Consider the following 16,213-nt stretch of genomic DNA (forward strand, 5'->3'; position numbering starts at 1 on the left):
GGGTGGCTGCCCTGACATTTTCTGTTTCAAACTACTTCGGCACAGGGCAGCTACGCTTTAACCACCCAACATCTGCTTGGAGATTAGGAGTTGCTCAGCTCTACTGTGAATGTTGTTATACTTCTGAACTGCTGCCAGCAACTTGACAGAAACTTTGACAAGATGACCAATATTGACAATGGCAGTCACAGGTAAAGCGCATTTGACACATCCAAGGGTTGTCAACAACTCTAAAGCACTTCTCTTTCAACAGTGTTTCAGTACATAGGAACCACAGTGTAACAAGTCAATCAGTGTAATGTAGCCAGTTGCCGCCGTGCCTGCAAAGCTGGTGTGTTGTGCCAAAAGGTTGTTATACCTGCTATACAGGTACAGATACCCAAGATTTGTCCAAGTCACTCCATCCAATACCATAACATTTGTTTGTGGGTAGAACTACCAAACATAGTCATGATCATTCTTGAGCAGTGACTTTTACGGGTTTATAATTGCTTGATTAAGGCCCAGAGATTTAAACTTTGAAGTCAGGGTGCTTTTATAACCCTAAGTTGGCCTCACCAATTAACTTATTCGACAAACGCTACACACATGGATTGGGCTGATCTCTGTTTTTATTTTTTAGCAGAACAGTCTCTATCACAACATTCATGTTCCTTAACTTGCTGTAGATTGATCTAACAAGGTTGTCTCATAACTTGAGAAACTGTTCAAAACATAGTGGCTTAAGACAGTTTGATAACTACATAATATTTTTACCAAGTCTTTTATCAACCAATGCACTTAACTTGAAGCATCTAGTGCAACACTACATTGAACCACATAGAATATAACCATAGCTTAAATATCAAGACAGAAACTTACAGATATATCACTTCATATTGTCACACTTAACAACTGTACTTAGTATATTAACATCAATCTTATACACTTTGTAATCCAAAACATTTGGAACTAAACTAGGCCATATGGATTTGGCTAGTGAACATGTACATGCATTCTTCTTAAAATATCACTGAATAACAATACAAGCAATTTATTAATAATACCATTACATTTAGGAAGCATAACCATTTTAAAGTTTACAGACACACTTAACCATTAATTCCATAACTATTTATTTATTTATTTAATTCGATTGCGACGATACAATACCCTGGCCACCCAGGCAGCATAGCTGATTTCGGGCGCCAAACAATACAAAGATTAAACATACACAATAACATACTAATACAGTAAACTAACAAGTAAAGATTAAGCTAAAATCAGTTATCAATATACAATACAATCAAGCATAATAAAGTACTCAATCAAGATAATAATAGCAATTAATGTTTTGGAGGTCAGAGGTCAAGGGCAATTGGATATAATACAGTATGTGAGGAAATATATACATGTATAACGTAAGATTGTAAAAGGTTAACTTATGTGGTACCACGGGAAGGGCCATCTAAACGTTTTGTGGTGGAAATAAATGTTTCAAATTCCATAACTATATAATATATTATCCTTGTCAATAATATCAAATTTCAATAACATTTGAACATGTTTCGTTGACCTATAAACAAATGCATTTAGGAGGATGACATTGGAAAAATGAACATATCATTTTCCATAAAGTAATTTACCAGGATATTAATATATTTTGTTCATAGTGTATTTGCTCTAAAGATAAACTTTCTTGCTGAGTCAATGTTTCAGTGATTTATAATTAAGATGTGTCTTAAGTCTGTGTTCCCACATACTTATCTGAACAACAGGGTCAAGTCACAAACCCTGGAGGACTTTTACATTTAAACATTTCTCAAATTAAGGCCCAAGTCATAGGTCAAGATGTGACTCCAGGTTCTTACTTATCAATACTGCCCAGTTGAGACTCATGCAAAAAAGACTGCTGGTTATGGTATTAATAAAAGTAATGTGTTAATTACTGTGCACTTCCTGCAAGTGGGTTCTCAGTTGATTTGGTTTAGTATAACCCTTGTGACACACCTGGCACTTGTGGGGAAGCTCCTTAGTGTGAATGCAGATAACATGGCCCTTCAAACTGCCTCTCTTTGTAAACCTCATGCCACAGTGTTCACACTTGTGCGGCTTTACACCAGTGTGAATTCTCATGTGTCTTTGCAGGTTACCAGAGTCTGTAAACCTCATGTCACAGTGTTCACACTTGTAAGGCTTCTCACCAGTGTGAAGTCTCAATGTGTCTCTGTAGTTGAACCAACTGTGTAAACCTCATGTCACAGTGTTCACACTTTAGGCTTCTCACCAGTGTGAAGTCTCATGTGTCTCTGTAGTTGAACCAACTGTGTAAACCTCATGTCACAGTGTTCACACTTGAATGGTTTCTCACCAGTGTGGATCCTCATGTGTGCCTGTAGACAATCTGTCCTCGTAAATCCCTTCCCACACTCTGTGCAGACATGATGCTTCAGGCCAGTATGTGTTAACATGTGTTTGGTCAGGTTTGCCTGGACATTGAATGACCTTCCACACTCCTCACACCTGTAGGGTTTCTCACCAGTGTGAACCCGCTGGTGGGGCCGCAGGTGTGACTTCTGTGTAAAACCCTTCCCACAAGTCAGACACTTGAATGGTCTCTCTCCTGTGTGGGTCATCATGTGAATCTTTAAGTGGTCTGTCTTGTCAGTTGAATAATTACAGTGTTGACACTTGAACCGTTTTGACCCTGACATGTCTGCATGAGTCTTCACATGTCTGTCCAGGTAGTCCTGGGTGGAGAACAGCTTCCCACACCTGCTGCACCCATAGCCTGCAACTGCACCTGTCTGGATACCTGTAATGATATACGTGTAACACGTATTGATTGCTTCAGTGCTATACTTAAAACAATATAATGTATGTTCATGACATGTCTGTCCTTGCTGCACCTGTAGCCTAAAACTGCGCCTGTTTGGATACCTGCGGAGAGATAACAGGTGAAAGTTGCAGGATGTTATCCAAACAAATAAATTTCCCCATCTTTTCACATGTTTGTGCTTTGGATGAAGAGCACCTTTCCACACCTGCTGCACCTGCACCAGTCTGAACACCTGCAAAAATGTAACAGTATAGTTTGAAAATCAAAAGTAAGAACCTGACATGTATGCATGTATCTTTACTAGCTGTCTGTCCAGGTAGTCCTGGGTGGAGAACAGCCTCCCACACCTGTAGCCTGCAACTGCACCTGTCTGGAGACCTGTAATCATTATGATATAACAGGTTATTGCTTTTAGTGCTAAACTCATTACTAAACAATATGTGTTAATTTGTGACATGTCTTTCCAGGTAACAGCTTTCCACACCTGCTGCACCTGTAGCCTAAAACAGCACCTGCCTGGATACCTGCAGAGAGATAACAAGTGACATTTTCAGGGTGTTTTCCAAACAAAGTGTCTGCCTGTTTTTGATCACTAACACATTGCAACGTACTGCACCAGTCTGGATTATATCCTGCAGAAGGAGAACAGAGCACAGATTAATTATGGTTTCCAAATATGGTTTCAAAGTAAGAACTGGCCTTAGCATGCCTGTCCAGGTAGTCCAGTGTCAGTGATGACTGTTTCCAAAATCATATCCGGTTGCTTGAGTAACTGCTTTTGGTGTAAATACTCTTTGATGTTCTATGGATTAGCTCTCATGGGCAAGCAATTTCTGCATGGGTTCTCTGGACTGAGTTGAGTTTCATTTCAAAGTTTGAAATTAAAAGTCAGCTGTGCCTTACTTTGCTTTTGCTTATTGGGCTCCTCGCCTTCTGTCTCTTCCTTTTCTGAGATGCCCAGCTCCTTGGCGTACTCGTTCCCATACCACACCAGCAGCTCGGTGCCAGGGGGAATGGTCTTGTAGGTGCGGTAGTAGATGTTCCTGTAGTACTGGAAGGCCACCAGGTTCTGTTCCTCCTCATTCCGCGCACAGTTGACGTAACGCATCCAGCTGCTCTTGGTGACGTCAGTGGCGTCAATGTAGTACTTCACCTTGTCGTTCTTGGAGATCTGCATGAAAATAATTTGGTACAAATTAAGCCATGTATTACACTTATGCATGGTCTTGTATCTTACGGTTACTTTCTTGCAACAAAACAAGTGGCAAGTGACACAAAGGGCCTAAAGGACAAATTACATAATGAAAAGATCATACTATATCTAATAGTATATGTCTTGTAGTTTGTTAATGGATATCTCAATGTAATTTAAGAAAAATGTTTGCGATGATTCTATGAAATTCAAACTATGGAATAAAACCACTGACAGTACACTATAGGCCTGGGATAATATTAAAAAGAATACTGTGTACTTACTTGCCATGCATATCCACTTGTCAGCCCTATCTCAGGCCCGGTGATTTTCCCATCGTATGGCCCAAACACCAGGTTCTTGGGCATGGCCTGTCCATCCAGCCAGACCCCGTCCCCTGCCCCCTTGATCTTGGAGGGACACACAGACAAGTAGTCTGGAAGGGTGTGGACTGCCCTGTTGGGTTCTCCCTTGGGAACTACCTTGTCCTTCACGACAGTCAATGGACCATGGACGGGACAGTCTCCCTCATACAGCTCATTGCAGTCTTCACAGACTGAAACAACACAAAATCACATTGACAATTACAATAAACCTTTCATGGAATAGTTAAAATCAATACATACAAAATGCATGATGATAAGAATAATATATGACAGTCTGGACTATCCAACAGCTTTTATTGTACTGCTATAGGGCGTTCAATGAATGTACTATTGATTCAGAAATAAAATAAAAGGGGGAAGTTCTACTGGTTTAATTGCTTCAATACAATACAAAATAGCAGCAAGCATTTGAAGAAATTCCAAGGAAACTACTGCTGTAAAGATATTATGTAGCCATTCTATACATACACAAATAGTGGTCATCATCTGGAAGTTCTACTTCCTTGTAGTTCTTTCGTGGAATGTTGCGCTTTGGGTAGCGACTCCTCTGAGTCTCCTCCCTATCCACCACTGGCTCTGGCTCCTTCAGTTCCTGCAGCTTTGGTGGTTGCAGTGTGGTGGTCAGCAGCTCTGATATGACACAAGATTGGTGCGTTACACCAAAGTTCAATTATATTGGCTAGTATACAGACAAAAAAAGACATCAAGGTTCTGTTAAAGGGACATGGAAGAAGCAATTTTACACAATATTTTCCCAGTTTTGCAATCGGTTGTTGCTAAACCTTACCGTGTGATATCTCTGTACAAACCTTAACCTGTAAAGCAATATTTCAGGATGGCATTCAATGCATATTATAGCAGCATACCTGATCAAAAAGCAATCATTAAAAAGAATGAGTTTAATAAACACCTTCCTCCAAATCAGTACTGATGTCTGACTCTGAGCCCTCCTCCTGTCCATCCTGTGGTCCAGCAGCCTCCTCTTCCTGGATCTCTAGTTCCAGAGCCTTCATCTTCTTCTCCAGCTCTGCAAGGCCAGCTGCAGTGGCAGCCCGGATCTCAGCCACCTCCTCAGCTTGGAACCCCAGGAATGTCTTTGCCACATCATCATCACTGGGAGCTTTGCTTACTGTTGCTTCTGCTTTCTTTTTTACCTGCAGATACAAGAAATGATTTGTTATGCTGTGTTAAAAAGTGTTAGATTAAGATCCACAGAGTCTCTGAGGTACCCTATAAAACAGATCAATTTTCTGTTTGTAGGGACTGTCCTTGGTGCTGATTGCTACACTCAATGGAAAGCACACCTCAAAATTCAGTTTTACACTAGGTCCTACTATTTGATATTGAATTATTGGTGTCTACAAGCTAACCTAGACTGAGAAATGCCTACTAGATCATATACTTGTAGTTGGAAAAACATAATTGTGAGATGGCCAGCAAAAACACTGTGACATTGGTACAGCACTTCAAGATAAGTACATTTATTACGGGTACATGTGAAGAGTTGTGTAATGAAATTAAGTCATGATGTCTTACCATACCTTAGAATTTTTTTGTGGACCAGTAGTCTTAGGTTTGGGTTTTGACATCCTGGGTTTTTTGGGTGGCAACAGGAACCAAGCTGTGGGTAGATCACAACAAGATAATTATTAATTCTAAGAGCTTTATACAACCAAAACCCAATAAAACCCAACCAAACAACCAGTGAACAGTCAATGACAATACAGTAGGGAAGGCACATGCACACACAACTGCATTGGTAAATTATGTGTGAAAGCATTTCTTCAACGTGAAAAGAAAGAAGGTTGCCACTCTTGTCAAAAAGAAAACAAAACATAATCCACGTAAATGATGCCTCGACACAGAATATATAAAAATCTTTGTCAGTTGCATTTCTCATATTACAATCCTCTGTCTGTCATGTTATCTTCCCTTATCTAAATCACTGTACTCACGTTTCTTTGGCCGCTGGTTCTTCTTCCTCTCCAGCTCAGGTGTCCATTCCTCATCTTCCTCCTCCTCACTGCTGGTGAGAGGTGGGGTGGGGGGCTCCTTGGGCTGAACCAAGCTACGCCTGTTCCTTTCCATGAAGTAGGGTTTCTTACCAGGCAGACCTGACATTCAAAAATGATAAACAGTAAATCTTGACAGAATGGCCAAATCATGCATGTTTCCTAAAATTCTGACTAATACAGTATTTGTTAAGAATATACGAAATTATAAGACCACTTGCAAGATTTTAAGCAGCTGCAGGTGTACATGTATTTTTGCCCGAGAGCATATCTACAGGTCAAACAGATACTTAAAGAGGCAACGATGACAATATTCAATTTGAATTCTGAAATGATCAAAAAACTTACCAAGCATCCTCATGACATCGTAGTTACGCTTCATGTTCCGATATCGCGTCATCTCGATCTTGCTGAGCTCTGCCAGCTCTTCCTTGCTGAAGTACTGCTCGATGCGGATGTCTTCAGTCTCTGGGACTTTGCTCATGTCAAAGTCTGGGTCTATCATGTTTGCAAATGGGTTTGAACTAGGACACAAAAAAAGGGATACAAAATCAATTACCCTGATTATCACACCTATTACAGCTCCTGAGTCCTACATCCTCTCCGATTTTTGCAGAGGACATAGGACTTAGGAGCTATAATAATAAGTCTGGTAACCAGGCTAAAAACGAAGTCTCCCCAATCATTATTGTCAGCTGCATCACAACGTAAAATGAATTTCTTATAGGAAAGAATCTTAGGAACTGTTGCAAATTGTTATTTTTGCATATTACATTTACAGCGCCTTATATCCTGTATTCTGTGCATTGGATGATTTTTAATAAGGCATAACTCTTGCAGACATGGCAGATAAGTAATATGCAGTGAAGCATAGAGTAGTAGCACCACTAAGGGGGGGGGCACACAAAAAAATGGTACATGGACGGTCATATCATGATTAATTTTTATTGTAACTTCTTGTGAAATTCTTAAAAATCAACATCTAGATTTTATTTAAGATCAGAATACCTGCCACTGGTGCTGGCTGCCTGCTTGTCGTTGCTCTCGTCTTCTGATCCTGACGAGCTCGAGCTGCTGACAGACGCCATTTTCACACTGTCGTCTGCACTGCACAAATGGCGGGAAAACTCCTGTCAACACAGAAAACAGAAATTCTAGCCTAAAACAGAAATCTGCCATACCTCCCGTAATTTTTCCAGCTTTTTCCATTACTTGAAAATACTAACTCCGATATCCTTTCGCTGACAATACTGTACGTCAGCAAATGCATCGTCTCTGTAACTGTATACGGTGATGTTGAAAAATAAACAAACCCTCAACACGACTAGGAATACCTGAAAATCATGTAGTTCACAGAACTTACAATGAATTTTCTAGTAACCATGGCTGAAATGGACGTCAGCAGGGCCTAACTGAATGAAAATACTGCGATGACAAGAGGAGATAAAATGTAAACAACAGAATCCTGTCAGATTACGTCGTGTCACTGAGTTGCCAAAATGTCGTCTGCACAAATCGTGAGACAAAATTTTGAAGTCTGACAGAAAAATGACTTGACACGACAACGACACATTGTACAGAGACTTACCGTATGCTTCTCTTGCCCACTGAACCAAAGTTACGCTAAATCTGAACGATTTTGTCGAGAAAATCCCGATTTTTCAGGCACAAATCCACTGAACGTCCGTCCAGCAGTAGAATCGGCGGCAAAATGACTTCGGGAACATTCGGAGGTATTTTTCCCAGAATGCACAGCGATCGTGCCTTTTCGGCGGCCGTTCGGGTGTAGTCGGGCTTTCTCGCTACTGACGAAGATTTTTAATGCCTGGAGTGTGGATTTTGAGCTTGCTGATTCAAATTTTAGAAAGGTTTTCAAACTGATTCGTTGATTAAAGTAAGTTTTGGTCTCTCTCATCATTGATATCAATAAATAAGACATAGAAATATTAAATCAAAAGTAGTATCACCTGTTTCATTTCCTTGATTTACCCAAGGACATTATACACAGTGTATAATGTCCTTGATTTACCCAATAAAAGTAGAGTAGCATATCATATTATATCATCTTGTAACTATTGGACTTTTTAAAAAGTCCAATGTTGGGTGTTAGTGAATAGATTAATTAGCGCTAGGTTTAATTACATTACATACAGCGTACGGAAACATGGAGACAATCTCGATTCTTTGGTGATCACTTGTGTATACAATGTATATGTTTATTGGGGGGGGTAACATAACTTAGTTTGTAAACTTGAGTCTGTCATTAAATTTGTTTGTTTCCTCCATTCCAGAGATCGGCGCTACCGCTTCACCCTGTGTAAGGTCAACCCGTAAACAGCACTAGGTAACATCCGGTGCAGCGCCTTTCAACATGTGAGATGCACTTGTTAACGTAAAAAATCTTAATAGTATCCTATATTATAAGTCTAGAATATCAGTTCGATTGAAAAAACACTGGCTGGTGTATAACGTAGAAACCGCTTAAAAGATTCCTCTGCAGATTCATTGGTGAAGCATTTACCCATTTCTATTAATTCTTTATAGCTACATGTATGTGGACTACAAGAACAGACCAGGGTGAATCGTAGAGTGGGCGATTGCAGGACAAAAAAAAACTTTTCATGTTGTAGATCAAACACTTGTTTTAGCTCTTTAAATTTTACTAAAAGTTTCATTTTAAAGTTCATTTTGTGTATTGTACACAGGAATTTTTCACAAATTCAGCATATGATCCATCCTGGAATAAAGCTGTACATAGGATTATATATCTGTAGATTTTATCATAATTTTCAGAAAATAAGGCATAAAGTAGCCATATATATACACACATATCGAAACTGTGGTGATACGGCTCAGTTAGGTGTTCGATTGTAGATTTTCTGTTATTTCACTACCTTTTCAATGGAAACGTGAAGTTTCACGTTGGTTAATACAAGTTGTCATTTTGTCGCAGAAAAATTAACCTAATGCTTACTTCGTCTTATATGTGCCATTTCTGTGTTGTGGAGGGCGCTATGAATGAATAAACAAAGATGTGTGATGAAACTTCGCATGTTTTTGTCTTTTAGTATTTGACAACTTAATGTATGGACGTACGCATGTCTCCAGCAGGCCTTTCTACGGGCGGAAATACGGATCGTAGAATTCGGCAAAAAAGAGAGTAAAATTAGTCAAGGAAGGTTGTTTCTTTCCCTCCGAACATTCTAGCCTTGTATCCAGTCTGATTCGGGGTAGCAAGAGCTCTGTCCCGCCCGCCTCACATAGGATTCCCGGTGTGTATTTCACGAGAGATTGATTAGCCCTCTCCTCCACGTTCGTATTGGGGGGAAACCAAAATCCCCAAGCATACTGTCTCTTATATATTAGCGTAACACTCCAACCGAGACGGCCTGTTGCACTGGGCGGGGGAAGCTATTACTATTAGAGCCCCCGAAGACACAACCTGCCTGAACACCCCAATACCCCCAATCACGTGAGACTGGATACCAGGCTACGAACATTCAGGATAAGTGTATATTGTCCCCTCTCCTATCGAATCAACCACACATGGCGACTTAGACCCCCTTGTTCTGCTGGCATTTTTTACACAATATTTTTCAATAATTTCATGTCTTAATTAGATCAAGAAAAGTGAACAATAGACAATACTAGTCTCCAACAGACTCCTTTGCAGGCTGAATACGGTAGCAAAAGTTCACCGTCTGAGAAAAATGGACACGTTCACGGAACTATATATTCACGGTGGCGACAGGTGCAGGAAAGAGAAAGTCCAGGAATTATTTGTTAACTGTAATGATAAGTTCACGGTACAGAAATGGCAGTGAAAACAGGGAACATAACAGTACTGTGAAAAAAATCAGGAATTACAGAGGTAGAAATCGGCCTAAAAAGAGAAACAGTTAACTGGACCCTCTATGGCCGGCCAACTCCTCTGGTCAATGATATCCCCCTTTTAGGATGATTTCTACATTTTGTACTATTAATTCAGCCTGCAAATGAGTCTGGTGGAGACTAAGACAACAAGTTTTGTTTTTTTTTGGATTCTCGCCAAGAAGGAAGAAATTTTCACCTGAGTGAATAATCGGCCACGTGACGCGTTGGACAGCTGTGCTCCTGTTGTGCGCATGTCTGTTGGCTGTCTTCCAACTTGAGCTACTTCGCTACGACGTTTTGACAATGCCCTCAAACCGGATAACAAAAATGGATAGTTTTTATCGAGGGAAAAAATCAGATAAACACCGACAGAGACCACTAGATAGTTTGTGTGTGTGTGTGTGTCACTGTGTGTGTGTGAGTGAGTGAGTGTGTCACTGTGTGTGTGTGTGTGTGTGTGAGTGAGTGAGTGAGTGTGTCACTGTGTGTGTGTGTGTGTGTGTGTGTGTGTGAGTGCGTGTGTTTGCACGTGTGTGTGTGTGTGTGTGTGTGTGTGTGTGTATGAGTGTGTGTTTCTGTGTGTGTGTGTGGGGGGGGGTCAGAACAAAACAAGCTCTTGGCACACAGTGGAGATACTGTAAGCGCATCAGTTTGTTTTGGTGCCAAAAAGTTGCCCAGGTAATAATGGCTAATCGTCAGGTGTGACAGTGACAGTAGGGTAGAGATACAAGGGGCGGAGCTAGAGAAGTGACCCTGTGTTGACAATGGTCCCTGTCCTTTCTGTGCATAATTATCAGCCACCTGCATTGTGCACGGTCGCGAAGTAATTTTCTTCCTTATAGAAACAAAAGGATGGCTCGAAGGTATAAAGACCGCGTTAAGGAACGCCTGGGCTCAGTCCCAGCGCAGACACGACGACGATGGCATCGGCACGAGTGTTGGTCGTCACCGCGGTTCTTCTAGCCTGTCTCCTCGCCGGGCGCACATTTTTTTAAACTGCCACTTTTCGAATAAGACTGTATTTATCTATTATCGCCTGTGCTTGATATCTGTATCATGTGGAAGAATACTTAACCCGTATACGGTAATGTTCTTGTTGTTGTTTTTCTTTTTGCCTTGCCTTTGACCTACGACCTTACAGATCTGGAGGCTAGCTTAGCCTGGGTTCCATCCTGGTTAGTTTACGTCCGCTCCTACAGTCACTAATTATGCAACGCAAATGCACAGTGTTTACCTTCGTATATTGTCTACTCTGTTAATTCTTACTCAATACATTCACATATATGGCCATGGTCTGCTATAAAATTGCAACATGATGTAACCCAACACCAGTTACCATGGTGGCAGAGTCAACAAATCAGACCATTGGTCAGGTCAGTGTTTGGAATGGAAGAAGAAAAAGAGGAAACGTAGCAAAAACAGCTACCAGACGGCAATTCATCTCACACCGATGGTTTATTTGTTCACGTTGCGTTCCATGCCACAGCAATCAAACACCAGGCAAACTATAGTAAACCATTACATGTATATCACATTTTGTAAAGATAAAACATGTTTAGCAAATTAAAATTGCTAAGCAAACGCGAATTTCTGCTAAAACAGTATTGCACGTAAGGCCTTAAGGATAAGGAAATACAGGCTTTTTTCCGCTAACATTAGCAAAGGAAGGTAGTCTACCGGATAACTAGTTTCGTTCTATTATTACCTCATGTACGTATGGCATGCAAGGTTTAACGGTTACATGCAGTATAATTCTCGCTACGTTTATCTTTCCTGACCAACGGATCAACCAAATATGAGAAAACAAAAAGCAACAATTTACAATCTAAACACAGAATGGACCGGCTTCATGATTCGGTCCCGATCCTTTTTAAATCTAAACCTCGAGAGAAAATTGAAAGTTATGAATAATCATAATACCGCTGATGCTAGCACCCTCGGCTCAAATTTTGAAAGTCTAATATTTTCTGTTGGAAGTTAGTTTAAATTTCATATAACGTTATGTCTTGTTACTTTGATCACGCTCTCTGTGGCTGCACTGGATGTGAAGTGGTGCTGTTTAGGGAGTGACCTTACACAGGGTGAAGCGGTAACGCCGATCTCTGAAAAGGAAAGAAATACAGAAAACGTCAGCCTTTGGAGGACATCTAAAGTCGGGAGGAATGTGCTAGCGCTATTTTCCAGGACTATAATAGATTCGGGAAGTAAAAAAAAAATGCATACTACTAGTACTTCTTAGGACAATGATAAGAGATTGTGGGATGGTGTGGCGTAGCGGCAGAGCGGCTCGACTTGGAACCAAGAGGTCTCGGGTTCGAGTCCTGACATGCCACCGATCTTGTGCCCTTGGGAAAGGCACTTAACACGACTTTCCTCACTTCGTTCAGGTGAAAATGAGTATTGTATTGTCCCCTGTGTCCTGGTGACGGCATTAATATAAGTTGAAAAAACTTGAGTGTGCCGTCACCACGTCTTGTGATTACATGTTGGAAAAAAACTCAATAGACGTTAGCCCACTCACTGGTAAGTGTTGTGATGGACCCCGTGGATGCCTTTGATATATTTACCTATATTTGTACACAGTAAGAATGATAATCCGACTCACTGGTAAGTGTTGTGATGCACTCCGTGGATGCCCTTGATGTAGTAACTGGGCGGCACGATGTAGTTCATGGCGGCGTCCCAGTTGTTGACGTACCCGGTCACGACGCAGCTGTGGACCGTCATACCCGGTTTACGGGAGCACTTCAGCTGTGGGTGGGGTTAAAGACGAACGAGTTTTTAGGACAAACAAAAGCAGATAGCTATCTATTTACAAAGTGTCATGATAATCCGCTCATAGACATAGCCTCTTGAGTTCTCGTGCTAAACCACGTAAACACACATAGGCACACACACACACACACACACACACACACACACACACACACACACACACACACACACACACACACACACACACACACACACACACACACACACACACACAAACATGTACATACTCACACATATATATATACATACATACGCACACACAAAAAAGCTGCCAAAAGCATAACTGCTGGCAAAAGCAAAGCTGGCGTTACACAGCATAGGAAAGCTCGACAGACGAGTCTGCTAGCTCTAAACTAGAGGACATTTTCCGGTCACTGCACAATTTTTCGGGGATCGGCAGATCGCGACGTTCACCGGTCACTGGCCCCTGTTCAATGTGACAACTTAAATCTTCAGGATAAAAATACGATCGATTCTCTGGAGCTTTTTGAAATTCGGCAACCTTCTTGCGATCAACGAATTCAGCTGAAAGTCGTCGACAGTGAGATTCTGGCTTCTAACCCTATCTAGACTGGGCTCATGCGGCCCCCCTCGGAACTCGAATCTCACTGCTATGAATTTGCTGGCAACAATATTTTAGCAAAAGTCACCGAGTTTGGTGACCCTAGCACAAGCCGTTCGGACGTTATCGGGCATCAAAGTTGGCGCGAGCACTTTTAGTCCCCCCCCCCAGTCTAGATAGGGTTAAACAAAAAAAAAAACAAAACAGAAGCGGTCAAATTCATCGTTGTTCATCCCACACGATTTTCGGATGCCGTGAACTTTTTGAGCAGGTTGTGACGGAACCAAACGCCGACAAAGTCAAAGATCACACAAAAATACATTCAGTGTTCAATCGCACGACGTGACGACCAGAAAAGAAGGCCTAGAAGGAAGAAAAGACTGAAGAACACTAACCCTCCAGCGGCGGTCCTGGTGCGAGTTGGAGTGGACGCTCATGAATCCCGTGACGACGCTGTTGAAGGGACAGGTGTAGCCCATGTTCCCGTCAAAGTCGTTCACCCAAGGACTCCAGTAGGTCTGGATGAAGAGGAGCCCAGGAGCAAACCTAGAACAAGATGCGCCAAGGTATTTTAAGGCGGTAAGGTGGTGCTACAATGGCATGTCCTGGGGGTATTTATGAGGCAAATGGTCGTGGTGAGGGCTGTAAACTTAGAATCTTAAAAGGTTGGGAATTTTGGCATCAAATCCGTAGCAGGCCCCAATGGTGTGTCCTTTGAAAAGGACACTTAACACATCTTTCAAATGAGTCCCTAGCTTCAGTTAGGGACGTCCCCTCGGATGGGACGTGAAGTCGGAGAAAAAGAAAAAAAGAAAGTAAGACACAAAGAAAAAAAACAGAAAGTAAACACAAAGAAAGAAAATGAAAGGAAGGAAAAGAAAGAAAGGAAAAAACGAAAGAAAACAATGATTGAAAGAAACAAAGAAAGAAAGAAACAAAGAATTTTGAAGAAAGAAAAACCAAATTTACACAACAACAAATAAACAAACAAACCTGCACTCGAACCGCCAGACGCGGTCCTGGGCGACGTTACAGTGGGCGCTCTGTACGCGGGAGATGGCTCTAGTGAGCGGGCACTGGACGGTGAAGGGGCCGTCCCAGGTAGTCTGTGCGCCGGCCAGTGCCGTGGTGGGAGACGGGCAGGCAGGGGGAGGGGCGGTGCGGCGGCGGCGCCTCCTGAACCAGGCATCGGTGGGCCCGGCGAGGAGACAGGCCAGGAGAACCGCGGTGACGATCCACGCTCGTGCCGATGCCATCGTCGGTCGGTCAAGTTGGGAATGGGAATGACCAGTCGAGTGTCTCTTCGCGGTTTTTAAACCTTCGTAGCAGCTCATTGTTTATGCAAGGTGGAAACTTGCACGTCAGCCATGTCATCAACCTTTTTCGGTAATTTGGTCCCAAAATAGACGTTTTACAAAGACGACTATTGTCAAAGACGTGCGTCGTGATGGCCACTCCCCTTCCCCACCCTAAATGTTCTAACGGACATCGAGTCTTTTTATTTCACATGCAAAGGAATATTCCGTCACTTAATTGGTGCAATTATAATATTGAGTAATTTTGCCCAGAATAAACTCCTAACAAAGACGGCCAGTGTCAATAACCTCCCCTTCCACAACCTAAATGTTCTAACGGACATTATTAACAAAGACGACCATTGTCAAAACTTGCGTCGTGTCGACCGCTCCTATCCCACACCCTAAACGTCCTAACGGACATCGAGTCTTATTATTTCTATCCAATATTCCGTCACTTGATTGGTGCAATTATAATATTGAGTAACTTTGCCCAGAATAGATACTTAACAAAGACGACCAGTGTCAATAACCTGATTCGTGTCGACCACTCCCTCTCTGCGTACTAGACGCTCTAGAGGACTCTTTATTGATATTTAATTGGTGTAATTAAAAAACATGGAGTAATATACTCTCAATGCGGACGGCCGTTGTGAAGAACAGGTTTTGTGACCGCACCGCCCCCTCCCCACCCTAAGGGTTACTAGCGGACAGGAGGGTCACGAATGGTCGTCGAAGCCTGTTATGTGTCGAGGGTGGCTACTTACCAGTATTTGTGCCCAACTATTACAACGTCAAGGTTGTGAATATGTCGATAACGGAAGACGTATAATTCATTTGTCCATTCATGTATTACAAATACTCTTCATTGCCAAAAACCTGCGTTGTGACAACCGCTTCCCTCCGCGTACTAGACGTTCTAGATGTCTTTGGGTCCCCTTATTGATATTTAATTGGTGTAATTAAAATATGGAGTAATACTAAAATGTAAAATTCATGAATATGTCGATAACATGTGACATATAATCTATTTGTCAGTTCATGTATTACGTCTGAAAACTCTAAGAGTCGTATTGTTTCTATGCAGAGGAATATTCCGTCAAATTTAATTGGTGCAATTATAATATTGAATAATTTTGCCCAGAATAGACTATTAACAAAGACGGTCAGTGCACGTGTCAATAACCTGCTTCGCGTCGGCCGCTCCTTTTCCACACCCTAAATGTTCTAACGGACATCAAGTCTTATTGTCTCTATCCAGAGGAATATTCCGTCAATTAATTGGTGCAATTATAATATT

The 16,213-nt window shown here is 41.7% G+C and overlaps 2 protein-coding genes across 2 annotated transcripts; both read right to left on the reverse strand.

Moving 5' to 3' along the window:
- Nucleotides 1–1,920: 1,920 nt before the first annotated feature.
- LOC109486894 (histone-lysine N-methyltransferase PRDM9-like) lies at nt 1,921–7,520 on the reverse strand. Its single transcript, XM_019790801.1, has 12 exons — nt 7,417–7,520; nt 6,757–6,932; nt 6,352–6,510; nt 5,938–6,017; nt 5,307–5,550; nt 4,865–5,026; nt 4,295–4,566; nt 3,722–3,989; nt 3,335–3,342; nt 3,157–3,196; nt 2,314–2,794; nt 1,921–2,062 (listed from the first exon to the last, which is right to left on the reverse strand). The coding sequence occupies exons 1-12, from the start codon at nt 7,494–7,496 to the stop codon at nt 1,921–1,923; spliced, it is 2,112 nt and encodes a 703-aa protein (XP_019646360.1). The 5' UTR covers nt 7,497–7,520.
- Nucleotides 7,521–11,696: 4,176 nt separating this feature from the next.
- On the reverse strand, nt 11,697–14,913 carry LOC109486970 (hemagglutinin/amebocyte aggregation factor-like). The gene is made up of 4 exons (XM_019790887.1): nt 14,612–14,913; nt 14,014–14,164; nt 12,887–13,032; nt 11,697–12,383 (listed from the first exon to the last, which is right to left on the reverse strand). Exons 1-4 carry the CDS (start codon nt 14,872–14,874, stop codon nt 12,341–12,343), a joined length of 603 nt encoding a protein of 200 aa, XP_019646446.1. The 5' UTR covers nt 14,875–14,913; the 3' UTR covers nt 11,697–12,340.
- Nucleotides 14,914–16,213: the final 1,300 nt, after the last annotated feature.

Source organism: Branchiostoma belcheri, unplaced genomic scaffold, assembly GCF_001625305.1.
Source record: "Branchiostoma belcheri isolate BF01 breed outbred unplaced genomic scaffold, Haploidv18h27 scaffold84, whole genome shotgun sequence".
Lineage (NCBI taxonomy): Eukaryota > Metazoa > Chordata > Leptocardii > Amphioxiformes > Branchiostomatidae > Branchiostoma > Branchiostoma belcheri.